Source organism: Hylobates moloch, unplaced genomic scaffold (assembly GCF_009828535.3).
Source record: "Hylobates moloch isolate HMO894 unplaced genomic scaffold, HMol_V3 SCAFFOLD_3, whole genome shotgun sequence".
Taxonomy (NCBI): domain Eukaryota; kingdom Metazoa; phylum Chordata; class Mammalia; order Primates; family Hylobatidae; genus Hylobates; species Hylobates moloch.
Genome location: NW_026652278.1, coordinates 7,672,212 through 7,700,201, shown reverse-complemented (window position 1 = coordinate 7,700,201; position 27,990 = coordinate 7,672,212). Strand labels below are relative to the sequence as shown.

Genomic DNA, 27,990 nt, shown 5'->3' with positions numbered 1-27,990 from the left:
TGAGCTGGGATTAGGGATATGAGAGATGCTTATCTTTCCTCCCAGCCCCTCTCCTTGGCTGAAACAACCTTTCAGTCAAGAGGAAAATTTGTTCTTAAGCAAGTAAGAATAAATTCTAGTTATCTTCCTTTGTCAAAGCAATAACATGAAAGTTCCTACAGGGGGGAATAAAGATCCTTATAAAATACATTTGTAATTTGCTGTTTTTAACTTAAAATTTCCTGAAGTACCTGTGTTTTAGCTATTCCTTTAGAAGAAGAAATTTGGTATTTGTGGCCTGATCATTGAGGCTACTGAATCCATTTCAGTTAATTTCGGATTTTGTTCACATCATTACAAATGACATTGGGTTTTTGTTTGGGTTAAGAGTTAATAGCCATATTATGTAAGAGTTAAAGGGATATAATGCCTATCCTAGATATAACTGATATTGGAGAAATAAAATTATCCAACTAGCTTCAAGAGTCTCCTTTTGGTAGTCTGGTCTTTAGAACCTAAGTAAACTGTCATATAAAGTGGTAGGAGAGAACACTAAATGAATTACAGTGAACCAGCAAAGCTGTTCTGTTCAGGGCCATTTGGGTTGCAGGCCTGTGTGTTCAAACAAGAGGGTGCAACTCACTGCAGGGCCCGAGACCACCACAGTGACACAGAGGAAGTGCAGAGGGCCCTGGGCTGGGATTTGGAGATGAGGACCCAGAGCTACCACTGGGTTTGACTTTTGGCAGGATACAAACAGATGAACTTTGGCTAATATGACTGGAAATGTGTACAGTAGTATCCATCCTGCCACGCTGACAGAGTTGTGAAGATCAAGAGAGAAATACACATGAAAACCTTTTGTACACTGTCTTTAGAGAAATGTCATTCTGACAGGGACTGTGGAGGGCAATTTATTTGAATCCCGTGACTTTCCCATTAAATCCCTCAGTAAAATCATCTCTGTGGCATCTCCTTCCTTGATAGCTTGACCCAGGGCTCTGGCCGCCCTTCCAACTCCCATCAATCAGGTGGGCACGCAGTTGGGATGGGCGGAGCCCCACAGAGTAGAAAGCAGGCAAAGATCATTGGATGCTTAGTTTTTGTTTTTTTGTTTTTTTAAACCATTTAGGTTATGAATTATGTTTTCCCTGAGCAATTGTTTTTAAATCAAGTATTTTAAAAGTTCAACTAAGACTTTTCCCATTGGGTTTTAACTTACAGTGCCATATTTTCTTCAGCTACTGAAAATCTGGTTTTCTTTGTAAACAATATCAGAATTTTTCTCTTAGCGAAGTCCTATGACTCTCCATTTCCTACTTTTTCTCATTACATGTTCAGTGTGGAGATATGGACATCACAAACATCAAACCACTTCTCTGAAATAAACTTTTTTGGAAGTAAGCCATTAGCAGGAAGCCAGGAATTCTGTTGTTTGTCCTTGTCATTAACTACCTTCCAGTATGCATTGCCTTTGAAAAAGAAAATGGAGTTGTATGCATAGGAGTAATAAGCGGAATCTATATTTCTAAAAGGATGGTTTTGTGGTATTATTGCTGGAAAAACTTCAGTAATCTTCTTTGGATAAGAATTAAGTACTCGATTTCTGTTGACATCAAATGCAAATACCTGCAAAGCAAATAAGATAGACTGGTTCTTCTGAAAATTATTAATATTTTTTGGTTAATTTATAACAAAGAGATAAGTAACTCAAGACTTTGTACCAAATTCTTTAGACTTGAACTTCTTAATTTTCCATTGTGCTCTGCCATTGCTATTTAGATCTGAAGTGAGTACACGTTTTTTGGGTTTTTTTTGGGCCTGGTCTCACTCTTGCCCAGGCTGGACTGGAGTGCAGTGGTGCAGTCACAGCTCACTGCGGCCTCGACCTCCCAGGCTCAAGTGATCCTCTTGCCTCAGCCTCTTAGGCAGCTGGGAGCACAGGCACGTGCCACCACACCTGGATAATTTCTGTATTTTTTGTTAAGACCGAAACATGGGTTTCACAGTGTTGCCCAGACTGGTCTCAAACTCCTGGGCTTAAGCGATCTGCCCACCTTGGTCACCCAAAGTGCGGGATTGCAGACATGCGCCACTGTGGCAGGCCAAGCACAGCCTTTAAATACGAACTTGGTCATCTGACGAATCTCTATTAGGGATGACAGAAGCATTGCTAGGCTGAAGAGCCTTCTACTTACAAGGGACTCCTTGAAGAAGTAAATTAACTTCTGTCTTCGGTCATAAAATGCCGTGTCTAGGGGACTTGGGATGCCAGGAAATCCTTCTGAAATCAATTTGGGATAGCTTTTTCCTTGTTCATCCTCTGTGAGGGCCTGATCCTTGTCACTGTCATATCTCCAGTATTGATTTCCTGAGAGCCAAACAAAATACGTTCATGTGGTTTATTACTATTAAATCACGTGACAAAGAGGACAATTTTCAATCTAGGTCTCAGCCAATCCTGTACAATGTGTTGCCATGATTCTAGGAGAAAGCGGGGCTTTTGGCATCTGAGTGAAGCCTCCACTCCGCCATTTCCCCGGGTCTTGAATTACTCCTACATTTAACCCAGGAAGTGCGTTATTCTTGGCCATCACTGCTGCAGTTGGAATGCTGGTTGCCTTTCACAGCAAAAGCAAACCCTGCCCCATGAACATCATCCTCCCGGCTCTCATCAAAAGCAAAAACAAAACAGCAAAAATCATGTCTTTTTTACCTTAGTATCTTAATGTTTTTTTCTTCTTCCTTTATAATCTAAAGATGTTCCTTTTAATGTTAGTGGCCCAAGGCTTGGAATCACTTTCCTATCCTAATCAATCTAAGCCCTCTTTTTACTGAAGAAATCATGATCCTTATGATTGGATTATACCTTGAGTGTTTCAGAGTCCTCTAGTCCCACCACCACACCCATCTTACAAACAAGGACACTGGAGTAGAGAGCTGAAGTGACTCGTCCATAGTCGGACAGCCTAGGCTGAGCCAGGAATGCAAGCCAGGACTCAAATGCCACTCCAGAGAGGCTCCCCACTGTCCTGTGAAATGGAACTTTGCTCCATTCTGTTTCAGAGTTCACATGCTCATTTTGTGCTCTAAATCAGTAGGAGCTTATTTTAGCCTCTTCTTGTTAGTTCCTAATCCTGAATATTCGGCATCTTGCCAACAGAATAGACTAAATCCACTTAGATACTTTGGTGTTCACAGCTCACCGAACACCCCAAGCAGTACGTTCCTTAGCAACCAAATATTTAATATACTTGGAAAAGTTCACCGTTGAGAACAATGTGACATATGTCCAGTTAGAGATGCAGTTCACTCTTAACAGGAATTTCTTTTAATCCAAAATATTCATAGCAAATTAAGATGTTTTTAAAGCTCCAAGAATAAAATACAGCTGTATTGTGGCAGTTACCGTATGATGACCTAAATCTATAATTAAGATTATTTGAGTGTTGCCAACATAAATTCTGTTTGGGACTTCTTAAAACCCTGAAAGATGTGCTTCCAACTCTGAAAGACCTGCACTGTAAACGTCAGCTGTAAGGCAATTTCTCTATGTAACTGAACTAATTCTTCCTTTGTGTGATATGAAGGAAAACTGAGACCAAATTTATGTACAGGATCCTTACGGTAAAATTTGCATATAAAGTTCATTCGGTTTGGCTCTCGCCTTGTTAAGTCTTTTTGAGCAATTTAAAGCCCTATGGTTATATTACCAGGATTCAGGCAGAGGGGCTGCACAGCTTGTCTCTGGATAGGAAAGGGGAAGGAAAAAGCAGTGACCACAGAGTCATGTTTATGATCGGACTCTGTGCTGTCTGGTTTTGCAAAGGCAGCGCGCCTCGTGCAGCGGGTCCAGGGTACTGAATGAGACCAGGTGTGAGAAAGGAGCAGCGGCAGGAAGAGCCCCAGACCTGCCTTTCTTTATGTGTTCCCCATGACCCCCCAGGCTCCACCACATCAGTTTCTGTCTTCCAGCAAAACACTGACCTTCCGTGTTGAGCAATTGTCATTGATGGCTCATGGCCTGCTCAGTGAAGTCCAGCCCCGACCCTCCGTGGTTGGGCCAACCCGCCTTTCTAGCCTGATCTCATCCCGGGTAAGTCTGTCGCCAGCTTTGATGGACCCCAGTCTCACAGCTCTGTGGCTTTTTCACTCCCAGCCCCTCGGCTTCTCCCCTGCTGCTTGTCTCTGACCACTTCCACGCCCTCATCCACTCTCCATTCTGGGTGCCTTTTTCTGGGCATCCCAGATCCCACCCATCCTTGAGTCTAGGCCAAGACCTGATTCCTGGGGGCGCCAGCACCCAATTCCAGGTGGCAGTGATCACCTTTTCTGCTTGGTCTGCCCCTTAAAAATACTTCTGTTGCTAGACGTCCAAGGTATTTTATTTTCCCATCAGAACCAGATTAAAACTCCTGCAGGGCAGGGCCCTTTCTTACAGTTTTTTGGCAGCCACCTTAGTACCTAGGAGAGTTCACTCACTCATTCGGTGACTTAGTGCCTTCTTAAAAAGATCAGGGCCTGGGTGCAGTGGTTCACACCTGTGATCCCAACACTTTGAGAGGCCAAGGTGGGAAAACGGCTTGAAGCCAGGAGTTCAAGACTAGCCTGGGCAACATAGTGAGACCCCATCTCTAAAAAAAAAAAGAAAAAAATTGTTTTAATTAAGCCAGGTGTAGTGGTGTGTGCCTGTGGTCCCAGCCACTCGGCAGGCTGAGGCGGGAACAGCACTTGAACCCGGGAGGTCAAGGCTGTAGTAAGCCGTGATTGTGCACTCCAGCCTGGGTAACAGTGAAACTGTCTCAGAAACAAACACACAAACAAAAAAACGGAATAGAACCCAATCCTTGTGCCCTCAGAGCTTCCAGTCTGATGGAGCAGACAGAAATTAAAGCAAGTAATGACGAGAGCATTACAACAGATTCCTTGATAGGGGCTCAAGACATTCCTTCTGAGTGCATTCATTTAATAAGAGAAATAGAACCATCCATGAAGAATCTGTACCTTGAAAAAAGTAACGTTCATCTCTTTTCCATGTCCAGATGTGAACAAAGGCATCTATGTTGTGTGTTGGGATTCCAGGCCAGCCAGTGAGGATTTGGATAGGGTCCCCATAGCGTGTCCTATTGTTGCGATTTTCATAAAGCCAGTACCAGCTGTTGCGGAAGAAATACGTGCTAAATCTCACCATCACCTCTCCATATTGGTTTCTCTCTTTGCGAATCCAGTCAAATGCAGTATCAAATGATCCCTCACAGGAGCCTTAAAAAAAAAAAAGCCACTTGTCACATACATGGTGTAAAACTTATATTTTCATATGTGACTTGAATGAAGACAGTTGCAAAGCTGGGGCTTTCTATAAAAACACCTTAAAGCAAGACACCATGTAAGGCTGAAGTGGGGCCAGGTGCAGTGGCGCATGCCTGTAATCCTAGCACCTTGGGAGACCGAGGCAGGAGGATTGCTTGAGTTCAAGACCAGCCTGGGCAAAGGTGAAACCCAGTGTCTAAAAAAAAAAAATACAAAAAGTAGCCGGGCATGGTGGCACGTGCCTGTGGTCCCTTGGCACAGGTTACTGGGGAAGCTGACGTGGGAGGATTGCTTGAGCCTGAGAAGTTGAGGCTGCAGTGAGCTGAGATCAGTCCACTACACTCCAGCTTGGGCGATAGAGTGAGACCCTATCTTGAAAAAAAAAAAGATTGAGGTGGTGAGCAGAGGGAGCTGGAGGTGCCAGGCTGCCTGCTACAGTCCTGGTTCATAGGCATATCCTGCCTTCATTCTTCACAGTGCCCCAGGCCACTCTCAGAAGCATCTCAGTTTGGTTGTGAAGTTATGTACGGTTGACCACCCTAAATATAGCTAGTGAATACCTCCCTTGACACCTTGATGGCAGTTTGACTTCATTAGAGGGGAGAAGTTTGATTCTGGGCTCATGTAAGAGTAAGATTTCCACTGGGGCAATTCCGTGTGTCCTGGCTGTTGTTGTCTCCAAAGACAGTGCTGAGAACAGACGGATGTGAGAACAGAAATGGGGTGGGCTCTGTTAGGGACTTTTTTTTTTTTTTTTTTTGAGACGGAGTCTTGCCGTCACCCAGGCTGGAGTGCAGTGGTGCAATCTTGGCTCACTGCAACCTCCACCTCATGGGTTCAACAGTTCTCCTGCCTCAGCCTCCCAAGTAGCTGGGATTATAGGCGTGTGCCACCATGCCCAGCTAATTTTTGTATTTATGGTAGAGAAAGGATTTCAACATGTTGGCCAGGCTGGTCTCGAACTTCTGACATGAAGGATCCGCCCACCTTGGCTTCCCAAAGTGCTGGGATTACAGGTGTGAGCCACTGTGCCTGGCCTAGGGACCTTTGAATGGAAAAGAGGAGGACAGCTTTCTTCCCTTGGGCCTCGGTACTAAATTACTAACCACTTTAATTAAATAATCAACCACTAGAACGTTTGGCCTGAACGATTTTAAATAGAGATTGGAGCTTATCCTGGCCAGGCTAAGCTCAGTTTTTTGGGATTGCAGTAAACTCCCAGGGCTTCCAGTGTGTGCGTCTCTGGTGGGATGCCACAGCACGGGTTGGGGGCCCGCTTGTGTTGAGAAAACCACCGCATTCACTGTCCTCCTGGGAAATGCATGTGGTGAGAGAGGACACAGGAGGGACTGGCTGTCGACTGGGCAAAACCACTTTTTAACTGAGAGAATGGCATCAGGGAGCTATAGGGCGGCTGCCCTTGGGTGACATGAGTTGTACAACGTTGCGCTCTTAGGCCCAGGTTCCCAGTGAGGAGTGAGCGGGGTCCTGCTGTGCTCTGGAATACAGTGTCCTCCGCTAGCTCAGGATGCCCTCCCCAGCAGTCTTACCATACAGCTTTTGAATCGCTTTCCTGTCTGACCAGTCCAACTCAAAGGCAGGCTCCTGGGGAATGTAATTTGGTTGCATTATGGATCCCGTCCTGTAGGTGTGAGGCAAGCCCAGGACATGGCCAATTTCATGGACAGCCACCTAGAAGGGGACACACACCATGGGCGTTGGGTGAAGCCTGGACGATGGATCCCTGCGTAACAGACGCAGGCCTGTGCTTCGAGAGGAGCGGTGCTTGTGAAGAGGGGAGCACCAGTGAAACTGGGGAGCCATTCCACAGATTCACCTCCTCAGAGGATGTGGACACTACATGGGAAAAGCTTGGACTTTCTGGACGTCAGCCCATGAGCACTGCTGGTGTCTTATCAACATGAGCGGCTCAGGACCACTGACCTTGAGAAGGCTGATGCCCATGTCACTGGTGGGAGGCGTGAAGTGCTCATCGTCATCAAAGTGAATGTCACCTAGGCGCCAGGCGTGTGCAAACTCCTGCCCGCTCCCATCGAAGGCCCGCGGACAGCCCAGGTGCCGGCCTGGCGAGGGGGAGAAGGAGGTGGTCCCGGTGAAGGATGAGTGCCCCACAGACAGACTCCTCACCTAGGGGGTCCCCAGCCTCCAGGAACTGGCAGCAGAGGCAGACAGAGCGGCAACTCCTGGGTAAAGTCCTCAGTGTGCGGAGGGTGGAGACGGTTTGTTTATAAACTGTGTTTACAGTCCACAGACTGTCAGAGACCAGCAGGCACCACGTGCCTGGGAGCAGAGGGGAGGGGGGCTGGGTGAGAGCCGGGCTGGGGGCCTGGGAAGATGGCAAAAAGGCCTCACCCGGACAAGACTGGGGCCAGATCCTCGACTCTGCGGAGGTCGTGAAATACTGGAAGCCAGGTCCCTTAAAATTTGTCTTTTTCAGCCAACCGTGTCCCTGTACTTCTCACCCTGGGACATTAACCCAGTGAGACCAGAAGACAGCCCTGGGCACCCCCAGGTCACAGATGGGGCTGCAAAGTGGCTTGTCTGCTTGCTGTTTGTCTCTGACCACTTCCACGCCCTTATCCACTCTCCATTCTGGGTGCCTTTTTGTGGGTATCCCAGATCCCACCCATCAGGCCAAGACCTGATTCCTGGCGACGCCAGCACCCAATTCCAGGTGGCAGTGATCACCTCTTCTGCTTGATCTGCCCGTTAAAAATACTTCTGTTGCTAGATGTCCAAAGCATTTTGTCCCGCTTTTGTCCAATTGTACGGGGGAGGTGGTGGCACCTGTTCCTGGCCCCACCCTGTCCTGAGGTCCTGGCTGCTGCTCCCTAGGGAAGCTGGAGGCACAGGCAGGGGGCCCGAGTGGGACTTTGAGGAGCAGCCCGGGCAGCAGCCTGCGCCTAGGGCCGGCCGTAGTGTCCCCGTAGGCCACACCAGGCTCTCTGCAGGGTGACCATGATTCTGACAAGACGACCCTGACCGGAGGCTTCTGCCTGCCCCGCTGACAGGTGCCCCTGGGACAGGCCGGGAGGCCTTAGCCCCCCATTCTGCAGGTGGCGGAGGCGGGGGTATGTGCACCAGGGTCCCCGAGGAACTGGGGCCGGCAGGTCGGGAGCCCGGGGCACTCTTACCTCTCCCAAAACCCAGCTTGATGTCGACCGCGGCCCCGGGGGCGGCCAGGTCCTCGCGGAAGTCCAGCGGCGTCACCTCGCTCCACATCCTGAAGGCCAGCGCCACGATGCGCCGCTGCTCGGCCGCGGACAGTTGGCTGCTCAGGGCCTCTCCCAGCAGCCGCCAGCTCAGCGTCCTCTTGGAGAAGGCCTGGGCGGCTCCGCCGTCAGGGGACCCCCGGGGCTGCCAACCCCGCCGGGACAGGGACAGCGGCGCCCGCGGGGAGCGCCTGGAGCGGGCTCTGGGGGGCAGGCCCGGGGGCGAAGGCAGGGCGGCGGGGGGCGGTGGGCGCGTGTCGGGGACCCCGCAGCGCGGCCGGTTCATGGTCGCCAAGGTGGCCGCGTCCAGCTCCCCGCTGGCCGGCAGCGCGTTCGCCCGCTGGAACCTTCGCACCGCCTCGGCCAGGGCGGCGCCTTTGGGGGTCTCCGGCGGCCCCTCGGGACTGGGCCCCCAGGCCGCCCGCACCCCCGACCAGCCGTATCTGGACAGGAACCGCTGTGGGAGAGAAAGGCACCCTAATCTGGGCCGCCTTGCCCGGGGCCCTCCCGAGCTGCCCTGCCCCAAAGTCTAGAGAGACAGAGACATGGGGATAGAGACAGAGACAGAGACAGAGATAGAAACAGATAGAAGCAGAGAGACAGACAGGGAGAAACAGATGGAGATAGCAATAGAAATAGGAAGACAGAGAGAGAGAGAGAGATACAGAGAGAGCGGCAGTGAGAGACAGAGACAGGAGAGAAGGAGCGAGTCCTGGGCGCCTTCCTGAGTGCGGGCCCTGCATGGGCACCAGGCCGAGTCAGAGGCGCCCCAGGGCCCGAGGAGCAGGAGACCTGGGCAGCGGGGTAGGCGAGTGCCGGGAGGAGGTGAGAGGTCGCGGGGGAGGAAGACGCTCCCCCCGGCCATGCGGGGCAGGTCGTGCGGGGCAGGTGGGGGATGCCAAGGAAGTCCAGGCGTGGCCACACCGCAGAGAAGGCCATGGGGAGGGATGTCCTGAGAGCTGGGAATTCGAACTGAAGGGCTTGGCACTGGTTGGGTCTGAGGACCTGGGTGGCTTCCTCATGGCCGCACAGAGGAAGGGAGGTCTGCGGCCTCCAGGCGGCTGAGGGCCTGGCTACAGGGCGGCTCTCCTGTTCCCTGCCCTGGTCTCTGGGGCACCGTGGGAGCTGGGGATTGGACTTGACCCTGAGCATCAGCTTCAGGCCTATGGTGACCACAGGACCACGTGCCAGGACAGGTGAAGGGGCCTCATGGGTCCACTCCCTGCCCCCCACCACGACTCTCTGGAGGAGGGGATCGCCTGCATTGGACCTCCTGGGTGCTTCACCACAGACTCCGGTGAAGTCCACGGATGCCACCCCAGACAGCTGTTAGGATCCTTACTATTGCGGTGTTGGGGAACCTTGCAGGGCTGTCCCCTTCTCTACATCTAGAGATTGGCATGGTGAGCAGCCACAGAATACCTTCGGACAGTGCCTTGGCCACTACAGTATCACATGCTTGCCTTTGGAAAGGCACTTGGCATTTGAGTCTATTGTCTGCGCACTGACATTTCTTTCTCACTAGGGCTGACCTGTGGGGTTGTCGAATCAGGTTAAGCATCGATTCATGGTTGTTCCAATAGGAGCCACAGGAGCCACTCCTCCCTACCAGCCCAGCCTGCCTGGCCCTTCTCTGCCCCTGCACAGCCGGCATCCTGGCCTGTGCCTGTGCGTCCGTGTGCATGTGCCTGTGCGCGCGCGTGCACGTGCCTGGGGGTGTTGCTGTTCTTCCAGCTTCCTCCTACCTGCGCAGCGTGGAGGTCGGCAATGGGCTTGGCCTGGCGCAGTGGGGATGGCTCCAGGTCCGAGCGGTCCCGGCTGTGGAAGAGGCTCTCAGGCTGGGTGGGCCAGGGAGCAGCCAGCCAGCAGAGCAGCAGTGTCGGACGGAAGATGGAGGCGGCGAGCATTGGCCTGGTCTGAACCCTTGCCCTCACTGCCTGGCTTCGTCCCCGTCCCCGTCACCTCTCCTTAAGGAGCAGCACCTAGGGTGGCTTTTATAAGCTACCCAGGAGGGAGCACCCAGGTTTCCGAGCATTTCTCACCCAGCCCTGAAGTGTGCCCACTAGGAGGCCACGTGGCAGGCCCTGGGCGTGCTGCCTTTGAAGACCCCAGGCTCACCTTTCTTGTTGGTGTGAGAACTCCTTCTTTCAGCCTTCAGAGTTTGCCATGTCCTCAGATAATTACACCCTCCAGTTGCCAGTGCCTGTGGGTTCCATTTCTATGGAGATATACTGTGGGCAAGTTTGCCGCTAAATGAGCTGTGGAATTAACAGAGGCACGAGACTGCGCTCCTAACAACGTGCCCCGCAGAGCCGAGCCTGAGTTTAAAAACCCGACCGTTAGTTTGCTAACAGTTTGGGTCACTTTTTTTTTCTTGGTGAACTGGGGTTTGGAGATTTTTAGTTTGTTTCTCAGACATTTTTTGTGTGGCTTTTCTTCTTTTTGTTTATCTTTATATAAAGGAGATCTTCTGAGCAGATAGTATAAATTGTAAAAGTACTGAGAATGAAGAAGACATTCTCTGATTCCGGTGGTGACATTTCAGTGAACATTCTTGCAGATACATATGCGCAGGTGCCTAGAGAAGTATTTGTGTGTGTCTCTCATTTTACATGAACTCTATTCTGTATTCCTTACAAGCCCAGGCACTTTTCTGTTTCTGAATGTAAGTATTTATCGTTCTAGTTAATGACTGCACAGTGTCCCATTCTGTGGGTAAAGATTTTTATATGAGGATAAACTAGAATCACCTCAGCCCACTTACTTTCCCCTCATGGAGAAGCCTCAAGTTTCTCTGGGATCCCGAAGACAGAGCCTTCCCTGAACTGGGCTTTTATTTGAGCAGACATCGTCCCGAGAGTACAGACTGACTGGGTCACAGCCATCCATGGGAATATGGAGAATCATAGAAATACGGAGAGGCCAGGTGCAGCGGCTCAGACCCATAATCCCAGCGTTATGGGAGGCTGCGGCAGGAGGACTGAGGCCAGGAGTTTGAGACCAGCAAGGGCAACAAAATGAGACCTCATTTCTATAAAAAAATGTTTAAAAATTAGCTCGGCATCGGCCGGGCGTGGTGGCTCACACCTATAATCCCAACACTTTAGGAAACCAAGGTGGGTGGATTGCTTGAATCTAGGAGTTCAAGACCAGCAAGAGTTCAAGACCAGCCTGGGTAACATGGTGAAATCCCATCTCTACTAAAAATACAAAAATTAGCCAGGTGTAGTGGCATGCGTGCGGATAGTCCCAGCTACTTGGGGGAGCTGAGGCTGGAGGATCACTTGAGCCCAGGAGGTTAAGGCTGAAATGAGCTGAGATCACACCACTGCACAACAACTTGGATGACAGAATGAGACCCTGTTTCAAAAGGAAAAAAAAAAGCGGATAGAGTGATGTGTGCCACTTGCAGGCCTGAACTCTAAGACCACCCTCGTATTCTCTGTGATTTCTCTTCCCTCAACTCCTGACCAGATGCAAAGCATCCAGCAGAAGTGGTTTGGATCCCTGAATCCCCCGATGGAAGGCCACCCTCAAACCCTTGACTGCTCTGTGACAGGAGCAAGAAACACAACTGTATTACGTGGAGCCTAAGATTTGGGGTTGGTGGGTGCAGCAGTTAGACAACCCTAATACAGGCCACTAAATGCTTAGTCTGTCCCCAGAAGGACCCGTAACATGCTCCTCATTCCCTAAGACCTGTCTCCAGTAGAGACTACAGCTTGCCCTTCCCTCCCTGGTGAAGGCTGCACAGGTCAAGGAGCAGGATGGGTTTTCCTGTCCCTGATGGCTGCCTCCACTCAGGGAAGTGCCCTGCTCCTGTGAGCCTCATGACAGTTTTCTGGGTCACCTCCAGCCTTCCTAGTAGCTGTCCTCTCCCCAAGATGCATTCACCCCTTTTCTTGCAGAGTTCTCCTGTATTCCAGGTCCTTTCGTTGGTTGTCCTGGCTGACCCTGGCATCCCTGTGAATGACTGGTGCATTGCTCTGACCTCCCCCTCCATGACTGTGATCTGAAGATTCTCACCTCCACTCCAATCGAGTCACCCATGGCCTGGCCTCGCCTGGCCCAGCCCTGGCACCCCCTGGACTGCTGCGCCTCTGATCCCACAGGCATAGGCAGCCCCTGATGCCCACCGCTGGCTCTTCTCGGAGCTTCTCACCCTCTTGTCCCTATCGCATGGCCCTCTGACCCCCAGCTGCACCGAGGGTCCTGAGGGTCCTTCTGCCTCACCCACCTAAGTTGTCTTGGATCCTTGGTTTTTACTCTGTCCAGCTCAGATCCCACAGATGCCGACCAAGCCCTTGCCTGAGAGCCTCCTACCACCCCTGCACTGGGGGCCGCACCCTGGGCGGATCTGGCTTTCTGTCTCCTCCATCTTGCTGAGCACTCATTTGCTCATCCATTTCCTTTAAACTCAGGACTACAGCCCCTTCCCCGTGGGCTCCTGCGCTGCACAGCAACCCCCGCATCTCCCACTTTCCTGAGTGTTTCCTCCTCTCTTCCTGGTGGGTCACACACAGCCCAGAGAGGCTGACTCTCAGGGGCAGGGGAACGGCAGGATAAGGGCAGAGTATGAGAAGGCAAAAGTAAGTAGAGGTTCAGGTTTGCTGCAGGAATTTCTACCCCAGTATCCAGAGGGCTTGCAGGAAATGAATTAAAGTTCTTTGGGCACTGTGATTTTGCAGATGAGAACTGAGAATTTTATGTCAAGGGTCTCCAAGAAGAGCAGGTGTGCACAGGCCTGTGTGGGGCTATCTGTTAGTTATTCATTCAGTCATCATGCAGCAAATGCTTATTACTGTCCTAGGGACAGGGAATACAGAAATGAACATGACAAATTCATTCCCTACTGTATTAGTCAGGGTACTCTAGAGGGACAGAACTAATAGGGTAGATATAGTAAGTAGTATTAACTCACACGATCAAAGTCCCACAATAGGCCTTCTGCAAGCTGAGGAGCAAAGAAGCCAGTCTGAGTCCCAAAGCTGAATAACTTGGAGTCCGATGTTCGAGGGCAGGAAGCATCCAGCATGGGAGAAAGATGCAGGCTGGGAGGCTAAGCCAGTCTAGTCTTTTCACGTTTTTCTGCCTGTTTTTATATTCTGGGAGCTGATTAGATGGTGCCCACCCAGATTAAGGGTAGGTCTACCTGTCCCAGCCCACTGACCCAAATGCTAATCTCCTTTGGCAACACGCTCACAGACACACCCAGGATCAATACTTTGCAACCTTCAATCCAATGAAGTGGACACTCAGTATTAACCATCACACCTACCCTCATGGAATGTAGATCCTAAGTAGGGAAGACAGACAATAAACAAAAAAGAAATGGAGAATTCCAATAGTGACAGGTGCTAGGAATAGAATTAGGGAAAGTGAGTGTCTATGGGGAAGAGTGAATATTCAGGCGAGCAGGAAAGACCTCTTGTGCAGATGAAATCTGAGCAATAGCAGAAAGATCAGAGCGACTCAGTCACATGGGACCGGGGGTTCGGGAGTGGTGTACATTTTAGGCCAGGAAAGGGCAAGTGCACAGGCCCTGAGGCTAGGACTGGCTGGGCAAACCTACGATAGTAGGGAAGAAAGAACAGCCTGGCTGGACATGAGTGGGAGGAGTGAGCTGGGAGGGGAGGATGAAGAGGAGCAGGTGAAGGTCAGATGGGGAAGGACCCATAGGGCAAATGAGGAGTCTGGGTTCACTGTAAGTTCAGGTGGAACATTTTGAGTGGACAATGCCAGGACTGGCTACTTTTTAAAGAACCTCTGTGCATTTCTGAGGTTGGTGTAGACTGTGTCTCCTGGGGTGAAACCCTCTGGCTATCGTCAACTCCTCTCTGTTTTTCTGACTGTGCCGCACCCTAGAACACTTTCCTGGGCTCTAGGACACAGGGCTTTCCGGGGAAGGCACTGTCCTACACTGTGACCCAGGGGATCCATTCCTCACTGGGCCCACACCAAATGCTGCGGGGGGAAAGGCGGGACCTGGGATGCTGGGAAGGGGTGCTCAGGAGGAGCTTGGGCACCCACCACGATCCTTGTTCTGCTTGAAGCCTGGCAGTTCTGTCCATTCCACCAGCTCTGGTCGAAGACTATGCTTCTGAAAGTCAAATCTGAAAACTTGCATGACAGCTCTCCCCAGTGGGGTAAGATGATTCCCCTTAGGGATTACTGTGGCTTAAATGTTTGTGTTCCCTCCACAGTTCATGTTGAAACTTAATCCCCAGTGCAACCGTATTAAGAGGTGGGGCCTTGAGGAGGTAATTGAATCATAAGGCTCTACCCTTCTGCCCTTAGAAGCCAGGCTTCAGAGAGCATTCAGCCCTTTGCCTTTCTGCCATATGAGGACACAGTGTTCAAGGCACCATCTGGTAACAGAAACTGGGCCCTCGTCAGACACCAAGTCTTACTCTTGGACTTGCCAGCCTCCAAAGCTGTGAAAAAAAAAATTTATTATTTATAAATGACCCAGTCTCAGGTATTTTGGTATAGCATCACAAATGGACTAAGACAGGGATCATAGGCTTGAGGGCTTCATTACTGAAGGGTCTTGTTCCCTAAAGTTATTATTCTTTAAGAAACTTTATGGGTACGGTGGCCTCGTGCAGCTTGGGTGCTTGACTTGGGGAAGTATGTTCACCATATGGATGTTTGCTCTTCTTTCAGAGGATTCTTCTCTCCAATTATTACTAAGCTTTGGAATGTACTGGCTGCTTAAGGTTGAGAATGTTTGATTAACCAATTGCTCATTGCAGGTTAATTGGATTTCAAGGAAACCAATTGGATTTAGGAGGGAAAATGTCAGAGGAAGACACGTGACCTACAATAAAGACAACATGAGGGACAGAGGTTCCTGCACAAACTGGTTCCTGGTCTGTGCAGGCCACCTCCTGTTTCTGAGACTGTGCAAGGGTTTGGCTTGGAGCTTCTAGAATCTCTGTAAGCCATGAGATGCATAACCTAATTGTCAGTGGGAGAATTGAAGTTTTTTTCCCCTGAAACATTCATCATTTACAAAATGGATTTGCTTTTTTTTTTTTTTGAGATAGGGTCTCACTTTGTTACCCAGGCTGAGGTGCAGTGGCACAGTCACAGCTCAACTGCAGCCGTGACCTCTCTGGCTCAAGTGATCTTCCCACCTCAGCCTCCCGCAAGTAGCTGGGACTACAGGTGTGAGCCACCATGCCCAGCTAATTTTTGTATGTCTTTGTAGAGATATGGTTTTGCTATGTTGTCCAGGCTGGTCTTGAACTCCTGGGCTCAAGCAATCTGCCCACCTCGGCCTCCCAAAGTGTTGGGATTACAGGCATGAGCCACTGCACCCAGCCTGGATTTGCATATTCTTAGTATAGTTGGACAATAATATTTGGAAACAGTCATTCCCACAGGAGATCTTTGAGCCTTATGTTCAGCGAGGAGTCAGTTCTGATTCTGAAAGTGAACAGAGCTCAGAGGGCCCAGGTGCTGGGGAGTGATGCCATCAGCATCAGGGCAGTTATTTCCAGCTGCAGAGCGTGCCTGTGAGAGGGAAAGACTCTTCCCAGTGTCTGTCCTGATTCCCTTCTGTCCAGACTGCATTTTGGTCCCTTTTCATCCACGAATAAACCCTTTTTCCCGTCTCTGGGCCGGCATAGGACCCTCGGCCTCCCTGGGGAGAGCTGCTTGTGTTTTACACACGTGAGAGTCTGCGTTTGGGGCTTGTTCCTCTCCCCAAAGGATGCACATGGAGGCTGCTCAGAGGTTGCAGGAGGGAGGCCCCGCTCACTACCCGCCTGCACTTCTCTGCCGAGGGACACCCAGGCCTCCTGGCCTCCGCATGAGAATTATGCTCATTGTTGCTGGTGGTATCCCTCAGAACGTTCCCAGCTGGTTCTGCTCTGAGAGTGGGGCCCTCTGATGAGATGCCCTCAGTGTGCTGGTCAAACCCAGCTCTTCGCAGGGCAGCTGCCAGGGCAACAGCAACGATACCAGCGGAGAAGCTGAGATTTCCCAAGCACGATGGTAAATTCTGTATGTCAGTGTGACGGGGCCAAGGGATGGCCACAGACCTGGTAAAACACTGTTCCTGGGTGTGTCTGTGAGGGTGTTCTGCGAGAGATGAGCATTTAAATTAGTAAAGAAGAGCCAGCCTCACCAGCAGGCAGGAATCATCCAGTCCACTGAGGGCTCGAGGAGAACGAAAAGGCCGAGGAAAGGCAAATCCTCCCACTTCTGAGCTGGGACATTCATCTTCTCTGCCCCTTGAATCCTGTCCATGCAGGTTCCCGGGCCCTCAGACCCCGGGACTTACAGAAGCACTGCCTTCTCCCCAGGCCTTCTTCAGATGCGGACTGGAAGTCACACCACCAGCTCCCCGGCTCTCAGCCTCCAGGCTCAGGCTGAACTGCAAACACTGGCTTTCCTGGGTCTCCAGCTTGCAGCCCACAGATGCTGGCCTCCTCGGCCTCCAGAATTATGTGAGCCAGTTCCCCTAAGAGCCCCCTAGTCTGTCTGTCTGTCTGTCTGTCTCTCTCTGTCTGTCCATCTATCCTATTGGTTCTGTTTCTCTGGAGAACCTAATACATTGAGAGAACCCCAGAAGCAGACCAGACTCAGAGGGAGGAGGAAGCGGTCTGGCCTGGCTCAGAGATGGGGTCTGGCTGGTTACATGGGACTCCTTTCCCTCCCTGGAAATGCAATTTTTACGGGACTTGGGGGTGTTTGGGTGAGAGATGAGAAAAAAGTTATGAACTCCCCAGGTCCAGAAATTTAGTCACACGACGAACACTGAGTAAAGTAACTCAGTAAGTTAGCTTGGTGACAGGCCCCATGAGTATGAATCATGCAGAATTTTCCACGCAGATTAAAGCCCCTGTCGCCGAGGTTACACGGCAAAGCTCAACTCACTGCTGCTGGACCCATCTGCTGGCCTCTCTCCCATCTGTACCATGTGGCCCCTGGCTCCCGTCACCCCTGATACTCCTGAAAAGCTGCTACACATGTGCCGCCCCTGAGGGACTCATCAGGCTGAAAACAAGAACCAGCTCCTTCCATAACCGCACCATGCCTGGGTCTCTCTGCTGGCTTGGGGAGGGGACACAGGTTACATGTCAGAGGGTCCAGAGGCTTAGAGGTGGACACAGCACCCTGGAGAAGGGTGTAGGAAGGAACCATCTCAGGCCCAGGACCAGTTCCTGTCCTGCTGCCGAAAGCGGGTTGACGCTGAGGAGTCTCTATCTCTACTCTGTCGTCGGAGCATCAGTTTCCCATCCGTTAAGAGAGTTTGAGCTGCTGCCTCCAGATGTGTTCACCACTGAGGAAAGTGCTGCTACAGCCCACTGGAGGTAGGGTCAATAGCTTAATGCCGGTGATTAACAAACAACGTGTAAAATGTTCTGAGAAATAAGTAATATTGTTCATGATTTGCTGCTGGGGCTGAGATGAGAAGTTTATCTGGGAAAAGCATCACTGATCATAAAGGTGGGATTCTGATCATTACCCCCCACACCTAGGAGTCCTAGGCCTCTGCTAGGGGCTCAGGGAGCAGAGACAAGCACAGGTCCAGCTCTCAGGGGCCCACAAACACCCTGAGAAGAACAAGGTCTCAGAATGTCAGAGAAGTGGAGTGGCCACAGTTTGGAGCTGCGCGTACACATGGACTGTGGGCAGTCAAGTAAGGCTGAGAAGGGGGCTTGGAGACCATGCTGAGGAACATGACCCCCATCCTGCAGTCCTGGGGAGCCCCAAGGTGAGGTGGACTCCGGCGTTCCCATGGGAACACTCTCCCATCTAACTCTCCCTTAGCCCTTGGTCAGCAAAGTTCAAATCTGCCTTCATCTCACTTAACCTTGTGTATGGCATTAAATTCCTCCAAGTCCAGTTCTTCTTGTCTCTGGAATGGAGGTAATAGGACCCACCTGATAGGGCTATTTTGAGGATTAAATGAGATGTTGAAGAGAAATGTTTAAGTCTCTCTTAATTCAGAGTGTTAGGTTTAGCCTAAAGCTGCCTCCTTACATGTTTTAAGTTCAGCCTAAAGAATTCTCCGTATACAGTGAACTGTAACCTAAATAGTTACGGCTGGTCTCGAAGTGATCCACCCACCTTGGCCTCTCAAAGTGCTAGGATTACAGGCATGAGCCACTGCACCCGGCCAAGATTTTCTTAAAAGGGCATTTTATTCAAACTCGGAAATGGTTTATCTTGATGTTTACTCTACCAATTCACTTGATTATTTTATCATTTAGATTTGATTGTAAAAGAAAAAGTCTCTTAGTAATAGTGGCTTAAACAAGACAGAAGTCTTTTACACTCAAGAAATCTAGAGTTGGGATAGTTTTTGTGCTCACAGTGTCATCTTGTTCTAGAAAACTTCCTTTCCCCAATGTCATCTCAGGGCCCAAGATGGCTACTGGAGCTCCAGCTCTTCTATCTGTATTCCAAGAAAAAGGAAGAATGATGTCAGGGGTGTGCATCTCACTACATCCCCTTGGCTACAACTTAATCACACTCTCATGCCTCCCTGCGAAGGAAGCTGGGAAATGTTGTTCTTATTCCAAATGGCCACGTACTTTGCTGAACATCAAGGATTCTTTTTCCAGAGTAATGAATATTGAGACCACCTCACTGACTCTATCCCTGTCATCTACTTCCTTAGAATTTTTAGTAAAATGATTCTTGCTAGTTTATTTTCTGAAGACTTGTATACAACACAATGTTTTCGTTACCTTCTATTCACAGGGAAGTTGTATCAACGCTTAACTCATTAAGTGAGTGACCACATGTAACTCATGAGTTAAAGCACATAAAACTTACAACAGTGTCTGAGAACATGTCCCATCAATGAGCTGTGGCTGGAAGGTCCAGAGGGAACATCTTCAGTTCTTACCGCTAGCCCCTCTGGGCCTGGGGGCCAGTTGCACTGTACTTTGGCTCTCAAATTCCTGTGTGATCCTTTATTCCTTCCCTGCATGAACTTCTTCAGCAACTCTCCTCAGTCCAGGAGCTGGAGGGGAAGGCACATGAGAGCAGATGCAAAAAGGGAATGTAGGTCACACACTGTGGCAAAACCCTGTGCAGCACATCTGTTGAGTGTCTTCTCCCACCCCACCCTTCTGTCCCTTCTGATCCTCAGGAAGGACACAAGGAGGCTGGCCACCCAGCCTGCTGGGGCGTTACTCTGTCTGGAGCTGGCAGGGCGGGGGGTGCGACTCACTCACCATCCTGGGCCTACTGCCGCTCAAGGTGTCGTGTGAGACTCTGGCTTCGACCCGGCTTCCCACATTGACTCTGGGAAGGCACCTAGAACATCTACAAACTCAAAGCTGAACTTCCCCCAGCACATCAGGAACAGCTGGATCTGTTAAAAAGTAGGAATGAAGTTTGGGAACAGATTTCCAAGGCCTTTCTACAGGGCTCCGCATTTGCACATGAACCTTTTTTTTTTTTAAGATGGAGTTTTGCTCTTGTTGCCCAGGCTGGAGGGCAGTGGCACAATCTTAGTTCACTGCAACTTCCGCCTCCTGAGTTCAAGCAATTCTCCTGCCTCAGCCTCCCAAGTAGCTGGGATTAGAGGCACCCTCCACCACATCTGGCTAATTCTATATTTTTAGTAGAGATGGGGTTTTACCATGTTGGTCAGGCTGGTCTTGAACTCCTGATCCGCCCACCTCGGCCTCCCACAGTGCTGGGATTACAGGCGTGAGCCAACGTGCCTGGCCACATGAACCTCTTCTAAGTAAATACTGACCTCCCAGCCCCTCAGATTCCTGGGAGATCAGATGGTCTGTTTAATGCTGCAGTTGTATCTTTGAAGGAAAGCCTTATGCCAGCTTCTGTTCACTCCCATCTAGCCACTGAGCCATAGAATGATTAACATAATTATTGCCCTTAACAGAAACTGCAGTCCCGTGGGAGGGTGAGCAGAAGAAATGACGTGTGACATCCCTGGGCTTCACTTTCTTGAGCTGGGTAATTACAGATCTTACCTTCTGTCCCACCAATACCTTCAGAACCAGGGTTTCTCCACAGTCCCTTTCCAACTGGCTTTTGCCTACTCAGCCCTCATGTTCTCAGGAATCTCCAGCCCAACTGCCAAAGCAAGCCCAGGCTCCCGACTCACGCAATGGTCGAGGACACTGCACCTGCTGCTTTGCTCATCTCCCGCCCCTGCACGAGCTCCCTGCCTTCCTGATCCCAAACAGAACCATCTTTAACCATGCCCTGGCCCACTCCATCTGAAACAAGGCTACACCAGAACTGTTGATAGCCTCACATCCTCTTCAAAAGGTGGCTTCGGGTTGTGTGGGGATGAAAGGACACACGTGTGGTGTTTACTAGCATGTAGACATTTAGTGAACCTTTGTCCCTGATTCTGTCCCCCACCCCCTAAGGCTCTGAAAAGGAACCTATCTTCCCTGCCCTGCAACAAGGTGTTGTTCCTCCTCCTTCAACGTGTGCTTCTGAGGCCCACACATCCCGCCCATGCTTGTCTGCCTACAGCTTGGACTTCTCCTCCTCCTTCCTCACTTCCGGGCTTGTCTTGCTTCTCCAGTCTCTTCACCATGCATGAGGGCGTTCCTGATCGCACTCCAGCTATAGGGGACCCCATTCCTGCAATCCAGCAGTTTCCAAACATGGGTGCACACTGGAGGCACCTGGAGAGCGTCTAACACCTGCTGCTTGGGCTTTATTCTAGAAACCAATTCAGGGGAATCTCTAGGGGTGGGGCCTGAGCAATTTCATTTTAGAAGCACATCACGTGGTTCTAACATACAGCCAGGTTCTTAGTTCATGGGCTAATCTATTTCACTTTGGTACTATGGTGAAAACGTGTATGAAACAGTGCTTGCCCAATTATTTTCCTTAATATTCTGAGACAAGTGGTCACTTCATGGAACCATCACCATAATCCAGTTTTAGAACAGTTCTCAAAGAATTTCTGTATAAAGATTTGGAGAACAATTATCACTGAATTCTAACCTCTCAACTAGTGTGAATCTCATATGAGGTGGCTGATGAATTTCATTAGTCTAGGTCTAAGTGCTTATGCTCATCCATCCCTTTAAATTTTGTTCTGGTTCTGCCACTCACTAGCTATGCGACCCTGAGAAATCATTTCACTTCGAGTCTGTTTCCTCACCAGAAAAATGGAATGATAGGAATGTCCACTCCTCAGGGTTGTCATGAGGAATGGAGATCAGAGACGTGGAACCCAAATGCCTTTCAGCCAGATCTTTCAAGGAGACAGAGGCATGTGGGCAGAGCCTTCCCACCACCAGCCCACATGCTACTAAGAGACAAGTCTGGGTTTCAGTCAACTTAGCCTAAATTTCAGGCTGAGTTGGGAATGAAGTTTGGGAACTTTGCCAATGAACTGGGAATGAAGTTTGGGAACAGATTTCCAAAGCCCTTCTGCAGGGCACTGCATTTGCACATGAACCTCTTCTCAGTAAATACTGACCTCTCCAGCCCCTCAGATTCCTGGGAGATCAGATGGTTTGACTGTCTAACGCTGCAGTTGCATCTTTGAGGGACAGCAAGTCTCTCTATATTTGAACTACAATTGTTCATAGCTCACAAGCAGGAACTTCACGGTCCTTTTTATAGAATGAATAAACCTACTTTATATAGAGAAAATGTTCTGATTCATAGCAGGTTTGTGGGTTATCACAGGTGGGCATACCTGTCTCCTCCCTGAACACAGCTTTGCACTTGAAATGACACATAGTAACCATACACTCAGTAAGCACAGGTAGCCAGTGTGGTTTATTTGATTTCCTTCCTGCTGGGCACAGGAAGCTCTCACAGGGCTAGGGTTTAAGCTGGCTTCCACAGAGGGCAGTCACGTGCACGTGGGCCTGAGGCCAGCCCCAGGTCAGGTCCTGATCCCCGGTCCTCAGGTGCTTCCACTCAGGCTTGAGGCAGGAGTCTGTTGGCAGCAGCTCCCAAGAGGCCTTGCCCATGCCCGGCTCTGTCCAGAGCCAGCCCAGCCCAGGAAGGCTGCATGGGGCAAGCACTAGGTGGCTGACTCAGCAGCAGCCATGGGGCTGGAGAGCCTTCCTGATGCCAGTGGCCAGGGCTTGTGGCGTGGGGCTCTCTGCAGTGCAGCTTACAGGAAGGCCCTGGGCGGCCAGCGCGCGAGCCGTAGTGGGGCCGATGGCTGCAAACTATAAAGACAGAAGAGAAAACAGGGCTTCAGCACACCAGCAGGGGCTGGGGCAGCAGGCGGCTGGATGTGTGCAGGGGCCATCAGCCAGCCTTGCGGTTAGACGTTACTGCTCATGTGACGTGTTTATAAAAATGACAACACTGCCCAATTCGAGCCCAGCTTCTGAGCGTGCAAAATACCTCTGCATCCACGCTCTTATCACAGTCTCTCTGCCACCCTGAGCAACAGCACGCTGTTCCCAGGCTCAGGTGAGGGCAGGGACATGAAGGCCCCAGGCTGGTGATCACCATCATGGCTGCGTCAGCACAGTCCTTCCTCAGAGGCTCTAGCTGAAGACAGTTCTGCTTCGGGTATCGGGGTCTCTGGGTCTGATCAAGGGGAGGACGGTGTGGCAGGGGCAGTGACTGAATCCCCAGGAAAGTAGAGCCATCAAGGTCAGGGCTCTGCGGCCACAGGGTTGGGATTTAAATTCCAGCTCCACAGGACAATGACCTTGGCCCGTGGCCCATCCTCTCTGGCCTCCATCTCCTCATCCGTAAAACCGAAAAGATAACAGGACTCTTCACTGGGCTGCTGTGGGGATTAAATGAGGTGACAGGTGTGAACCACTTGGCCTGGCCCAGAGATAAGCTCGATGACCGTCATGGGCTGCTGCCTATGTTGTCGTGATCCTTCCAATCAGCCAATCCGGGGCACTGGCCTCATCCACAGGACACCTCTCTCTGAACAAGCACCACAGGCTTGATGGTTCTGTGCAGAGCCTCGCCTGGGATGGAGCACTGCTTCTGTCCCGGCTCTGCCCCCTGCTAGCTGTTATTAGTGCAAGTCCCTTAGCCTCTCTGATCCTCACCTATAAAAGGGGCACAGTTACCCTGGCCTCAGAGGGCTAGTGTGGGGGTTAAATGAGAGAAGGTCCTCATCCCCCACTCTCCTCTGCATTGAGACTGTGGACCCCAAACCTGTTTGGGAGCAAGTGAGCATCCAACACTGGCAGCCCCTGCCCAGCACTCTGCTTCATCCTACCTCCCAGCAAGTGAGCAGCAGGCCAGGTGGTAGTGGAGGTAACAAGCCACCTGTACCTCTGCATAACCTAGGATGCTGCAGGACTGAGGCTCCTTCCTCCGGCTGAGTCAGAACGAGGGGAGGGAGGCCACTGTCCTGCAGAGGCCCCGCTCCCGCCCCACCCACAGTACTGCCTTGCTAAGCACCCATTGCTTAGGAAACTCCCTGAGGATAAAATAAAGTTGGATCCCTACCTCACACAACACACAAAAATCAATTCAAAACAGATCAAATACCTAAGTTCAGAGCTAAAACTACACAACTCCTAGAAGGAAACATATGAGTAAATCTTCAAAACACTGAATTAAAGCAACAGTAAATTAATGGTTTCTTGGATACAACACCCAAAGCACAAGTAACAAAAGAAAAAACCAATAAATTGAACTTTATCAAAAAGTAAAAAGACAACTTGCAGAATGGGAGAAAATTTTTACAAATCATATGTCTGATAAAAAATTTGTATTTAGAGGCCAGGCATGGTAGCTCATGCCTGTAATCCCAGCACTTTTGGGAGGCCGAGGTGGGCAGGTTACCTGAGGTCAGGAGTTCGAGACCAGCCTCGCCAACATGGTGAAACCCCGTCTGTACTAAAAATACATATAGTAATCCCAGCTACTTGGGAGGCTGAGGCAGGAGAATTGCTTGAACCCGGGAGGCGGAGGTTGCAGTGAGCTGAGATCGTGCCACTGCACTCCAACCTGGGCAACGAGAGCAAAACTCCGTCTCAAAAAAAAAAAAAATTGTATTCAGAGGCCAGGTGCAGTGGCTCACGCCTGTAATACCAACACTTTGGCAGGCCGAGGTGGGCAGATCACCTGAGGTCAGGAGTTCAAGACCAGCCTGGCCAACATGGTGAAACCCCCCCATCTCTACTAAAAATACAAAAATTAGCCAGGCATGGTGGTGTGTACCTGTAATCCCAGCTACTCATGAGGCTGAGGTAGGAGAATAGCTTGAACCCTGGATGTGGAGGTTGCAGTGAGCTGAGATTGTGTCACTGCACTCCAGCCTGGGCAACAGAGCGAGACACCATCTCAAAAAAAAAAAAAAAAAATTGTATTCAGAATAAGGAATTCTGGCAATTCAACAATAAAAAGACAAATAACCTGGGTTAAAAGTAGACAAAGGATCTGAATAGATATTTCTTTAAAGAAGATATAAAAATGACCAACAAACACATAAAAAGATGCTCAACACTGTTAGTCATTAGGGAAATCTAAATCAAATACATGCTGAGAAACCACTTCAAACCCACAAGGATGGCCATAATCAGAGACAGAAAAATAAGGACATCGAGGATATGGAGAAATTGGAGCCCTTATACATTGCTAGTGACAATGCAAAATGGCACAACCACTTTGGAAAATAGCAGTAATTCGACCAAATGTTAAACAAAGTTACCATCGATCTAATAAATCTACTCCTAGATATATACCCAAGAGAAATGAAAACATATGTCCACACGGAAAATTGTATTTGAATGTTCAGCATTATTTAATAGCCAGAAAGTGGAAAACAATCCAAATGTCCATTAACTAGTGAATGGGTAAATAAAATGGTCCTCAGCATGTACTATTATTTGGCAATAAAAAGGGATGAAGTACTGGTACCTGCTACAACATGGATGAACCTTGAAAACACTATGCTAGTGAAAAAAGTCAGTCACAAAAGACCACATACTGTATGATTCTATTAATATGAGATGTCCGGAATAGGTAAATCCATGGAGATGAAAAGCAGTTGAGTGGTTGCCAAGGAGTGGGAGGAATGAGGGAATGAGGGGTGGCTGCGAATGGGTACCGGGTTTCTCTTTGGGGTGATGATATGTCCTGGAACTAGACAGTGGTGATGGTTGCATAAATCTGTGACTATCATAAAAATCATGTTAAAGTTTACATATTGCATATTGGGCTGGGCGCGGTGGCTCACAACTGTAATCCCTACATTTTGGGAGGCCCAGGTGGGAAGACTACTTGAGGCCAGGAGTTTGAGATCAGCCTGGGCAACATAATGAGACCCCATCTCTAAAAAAAAAAAAAAAAAAAACTTTTTTAAGTTTACGTATTAAAATCATAAAAAGTAAATTTTATGGTTTGTGAATTACATCTCAATAAAGCTATTTAAAAATTTTAAAAAAAGAAACTCCCTGGGACTGGGAACCAGCAAATGGCAAACATGACTGTGGTCCTAGAGCAGGGTTATCAACAGTTTGGTGAAACGGCAGCTTTTTCACAGGAGCCTTTCACTCCTCTGTGTCCATGAATGTTCACACGATAGTGCCCCACAGAGCAGTAGTCTTCCCCAGGCTAGGCGAGGGGGGCCCAGCATCAATGTTCTTTCTCCATCCCTGGCACAAACTGGACGTGAGTGCACCAGCCTGGCTGTGGGGGCAACAGCCACGTTCACAGCCTGGCTCTGCCACTGTGGCTAGTGACCACTAGGTGTGAAGATACCCACCTCACAGGCTGCAAGGGCATTTTCCTGTACACAGGAAATTCAGTTGCTGCCATTAGTGTGGTGGTGGTGATTATGAATCTGCTGACCTACTGCTTTGGAGTGACATCTCTGTGGCATTTATAGACAAGTGCATGGTCTTCCCAAGTCAATGATAAGTAGCAAGTTCAGGCCAGAAGTCACCCCCTTTGATCTTTTGTGGTGCGCCTGCATGTTGTGCAATGCTGTACAAACAGTGGGCCCTACAGGGACTCCTGGGGAGGGATGACACTAGCAAATCTAAGGCCGAGCTGAGACAGAAAAGCCTAACTACCAACTCACGGGCTAGGACTGTGTCCTCTATGAACCTTGAAAGCACCTCACTATCCAGCGCCAAGTCCCAGTGTCGAGGGACAACTCACACCCCACACACAGTGCCTTCGTGGCCCCCAAGCAGTCCACAGTCACTGTGAGCAAGGCCAGCTCTGTCACTTTGTCCTCCCCAGCAATGGCAGAGGTGTTAACTACTGGCAGGCAGGGTAATCAATCACTGTAGTAAGAGGTGAGGGGGCTACTGAGAGGTCCTCAGAGTGGGGAGGGCTGCAGAAATGGGTGTGACAGATGCAGGATAGGCACACGCACTCAGTCCCCAGCTGCCACGGGTATGGACAGTGCAGGCAGCAGTCTATTCAGAAAGGCCTGAGTTCTTCATTCAGATGCCAAGTATCCATTTGTGCTTTTAAACATGCTTGCTTTGAAAGAAGATACAGTATAAATCTTTTGTTCTTCCTCTAGGCAAACACTAAGAAGCCTGGGGAAAACTGTGTTAGGCTTATACCACCAGGCATCTCACAGCATTGCGTGACTCGGGGGTGGGTGAGGTGGGGTGGAGGTGGGGACTCCTCCTACAGGCCCAGGAGAGAGGCAGCATGACACAGAGGGACAAGAACCAGAGCAGGCCAGCACCGTGACCCATCCTGACCTGCAATATAACGTCAGCCCTCACTATGGACCAGTTGCCATGCTAACCACTTTATGGGTCCTATCTCTTTAATCTTTCTTTTTCTTTCTTTTTTTCTTTTATAGGGCGGGTACGGAGTTTCACTCTTGTCACCCAGGCTGGAGTGCAGGGGCGTGATCTCGGCTCACTGCAACCTCAGTCTCTGGAGTTCAAGCAATTCTCCTGTCTCAGCCTCCCATGTAGCTGGGATTAAAGGCGCATGCCACCATGCCCGGCTAATTTTTATATTTTTAGTAAAGACGGGGTTTTCATCATATTGGACAGGCTGGTCTGGAACTCCTGACCTCAGGTGATCCACCTGCCTTGGCCTCCCAAAGTGCTGGGATTCCGGGTGGGAGCCACTGCGCCCGGCCTCTCTCTCTAATCTTTCTAACCACAAGATTCAGATATTGTTTTTCTTCCTCAGTGACCCGTGTGAGTCCTGGGCCTTCCAGTAACTCAAAACATGACTTTGGCAAGTTGTTTAACCTCTCTAGGCCTCAGTGTCCTCACCTGTAATGAGGACCACTGACCCCTTTTTCTGGATACCCACCACTGGACTGGTGTGAGAATTCTATCAGTTACTGCCCAGAAGTGCATCAACTGCTCAGCAGCTCCTGAGACCATGGCAAGGCATCACCATGGCTGACAATGTGGAGTCAGTCTTCCCAGGTTCAAATTGCAGCTCTTCCTTCTCAGCAGTGTGACCCACAGACAGGCCATATGACGTCTCTGAGCCCCGTGCTCCATCTTTAAAACTGGGAGAGCGGGGCATACTCCCCACATGAGATGCACCTGTGAGAAGGCAGGTGAAGCCTTTTGCT

The 27,990-nt window shown here is 50.0% G+C and overlaps 2 protein-coding genes across 5 annotated transcripts in view; both read right to left on the bottom strand.

Moving 5' to 3' along the window:
* Nucleotides 1-83: 83 nt before the first annotated feature.
* Nucleotides 84-27,983, bottom strand: MMP21 (matrix metallopeptidase 21). The gene is made up of 12 exons (XM_032175456.2): nucleotides 27,962-27,983; nucleotides 19,721-19,860; nucleotides 19,317-19,506; nucleotides 18,851-18,933; nucleotides 13,444-14,956; nucleotides 10,268-11,882; nucleotides 8,445-8,979; nucleotides 7,234-7,373; nucleotides 6,840-6,981; nucleotides 4,984-5,241; nucleotides 2,178-2,350; nucleotides 84-1,608 (listed from the first exon to the last, which is right to left on the bottom strand). Exons 6-12 carry the CDS (start codon nucleotides 10,427-10,429, stop codon nucleotides 1,309-1,311), a joined length of 1,710 nt encoding a protein of 569 aa, XP_032031347.1. The 5' UTR covers nucleotides 10,430-11,882; nucleotides 13,444-14,956; nucleotides 18,851-18,933; nucleotides 19,317-19,506; nucleotides 19,721-19,860; nucleotides 27,962-27,983; the 3' UTR covers nucleotides 84-1,308.
* The window catches only part of UROS (uroporphyrinogen III synthase), a 38,517-nt gene continuing 32,768 nt past the window's right edge, over nucleotides 22,242-27,990 (bottom strand). For 3 of the 4 annotated variants that reach the window (XM_032175401.2, XM_032175391.2, XM_032175382.2), the window contains one exon: nucleotides 22,242-22,669. In XM_032175401.2, coding sequence (XP_032031292.1) covers nucleotides 22,532-22,669 — 138 coding nt within the window. In that variant the 3' untranslated portion in view covers nucleotides 22,242-22,531. Of the gene's footprint in view, nucleotides 22,670-22,958; nucleotides 23,040-27,990 lie in introns of all 4 variants that reach the window. The other variant, XM_032175407.2, reaches the window with a different exon arrangement.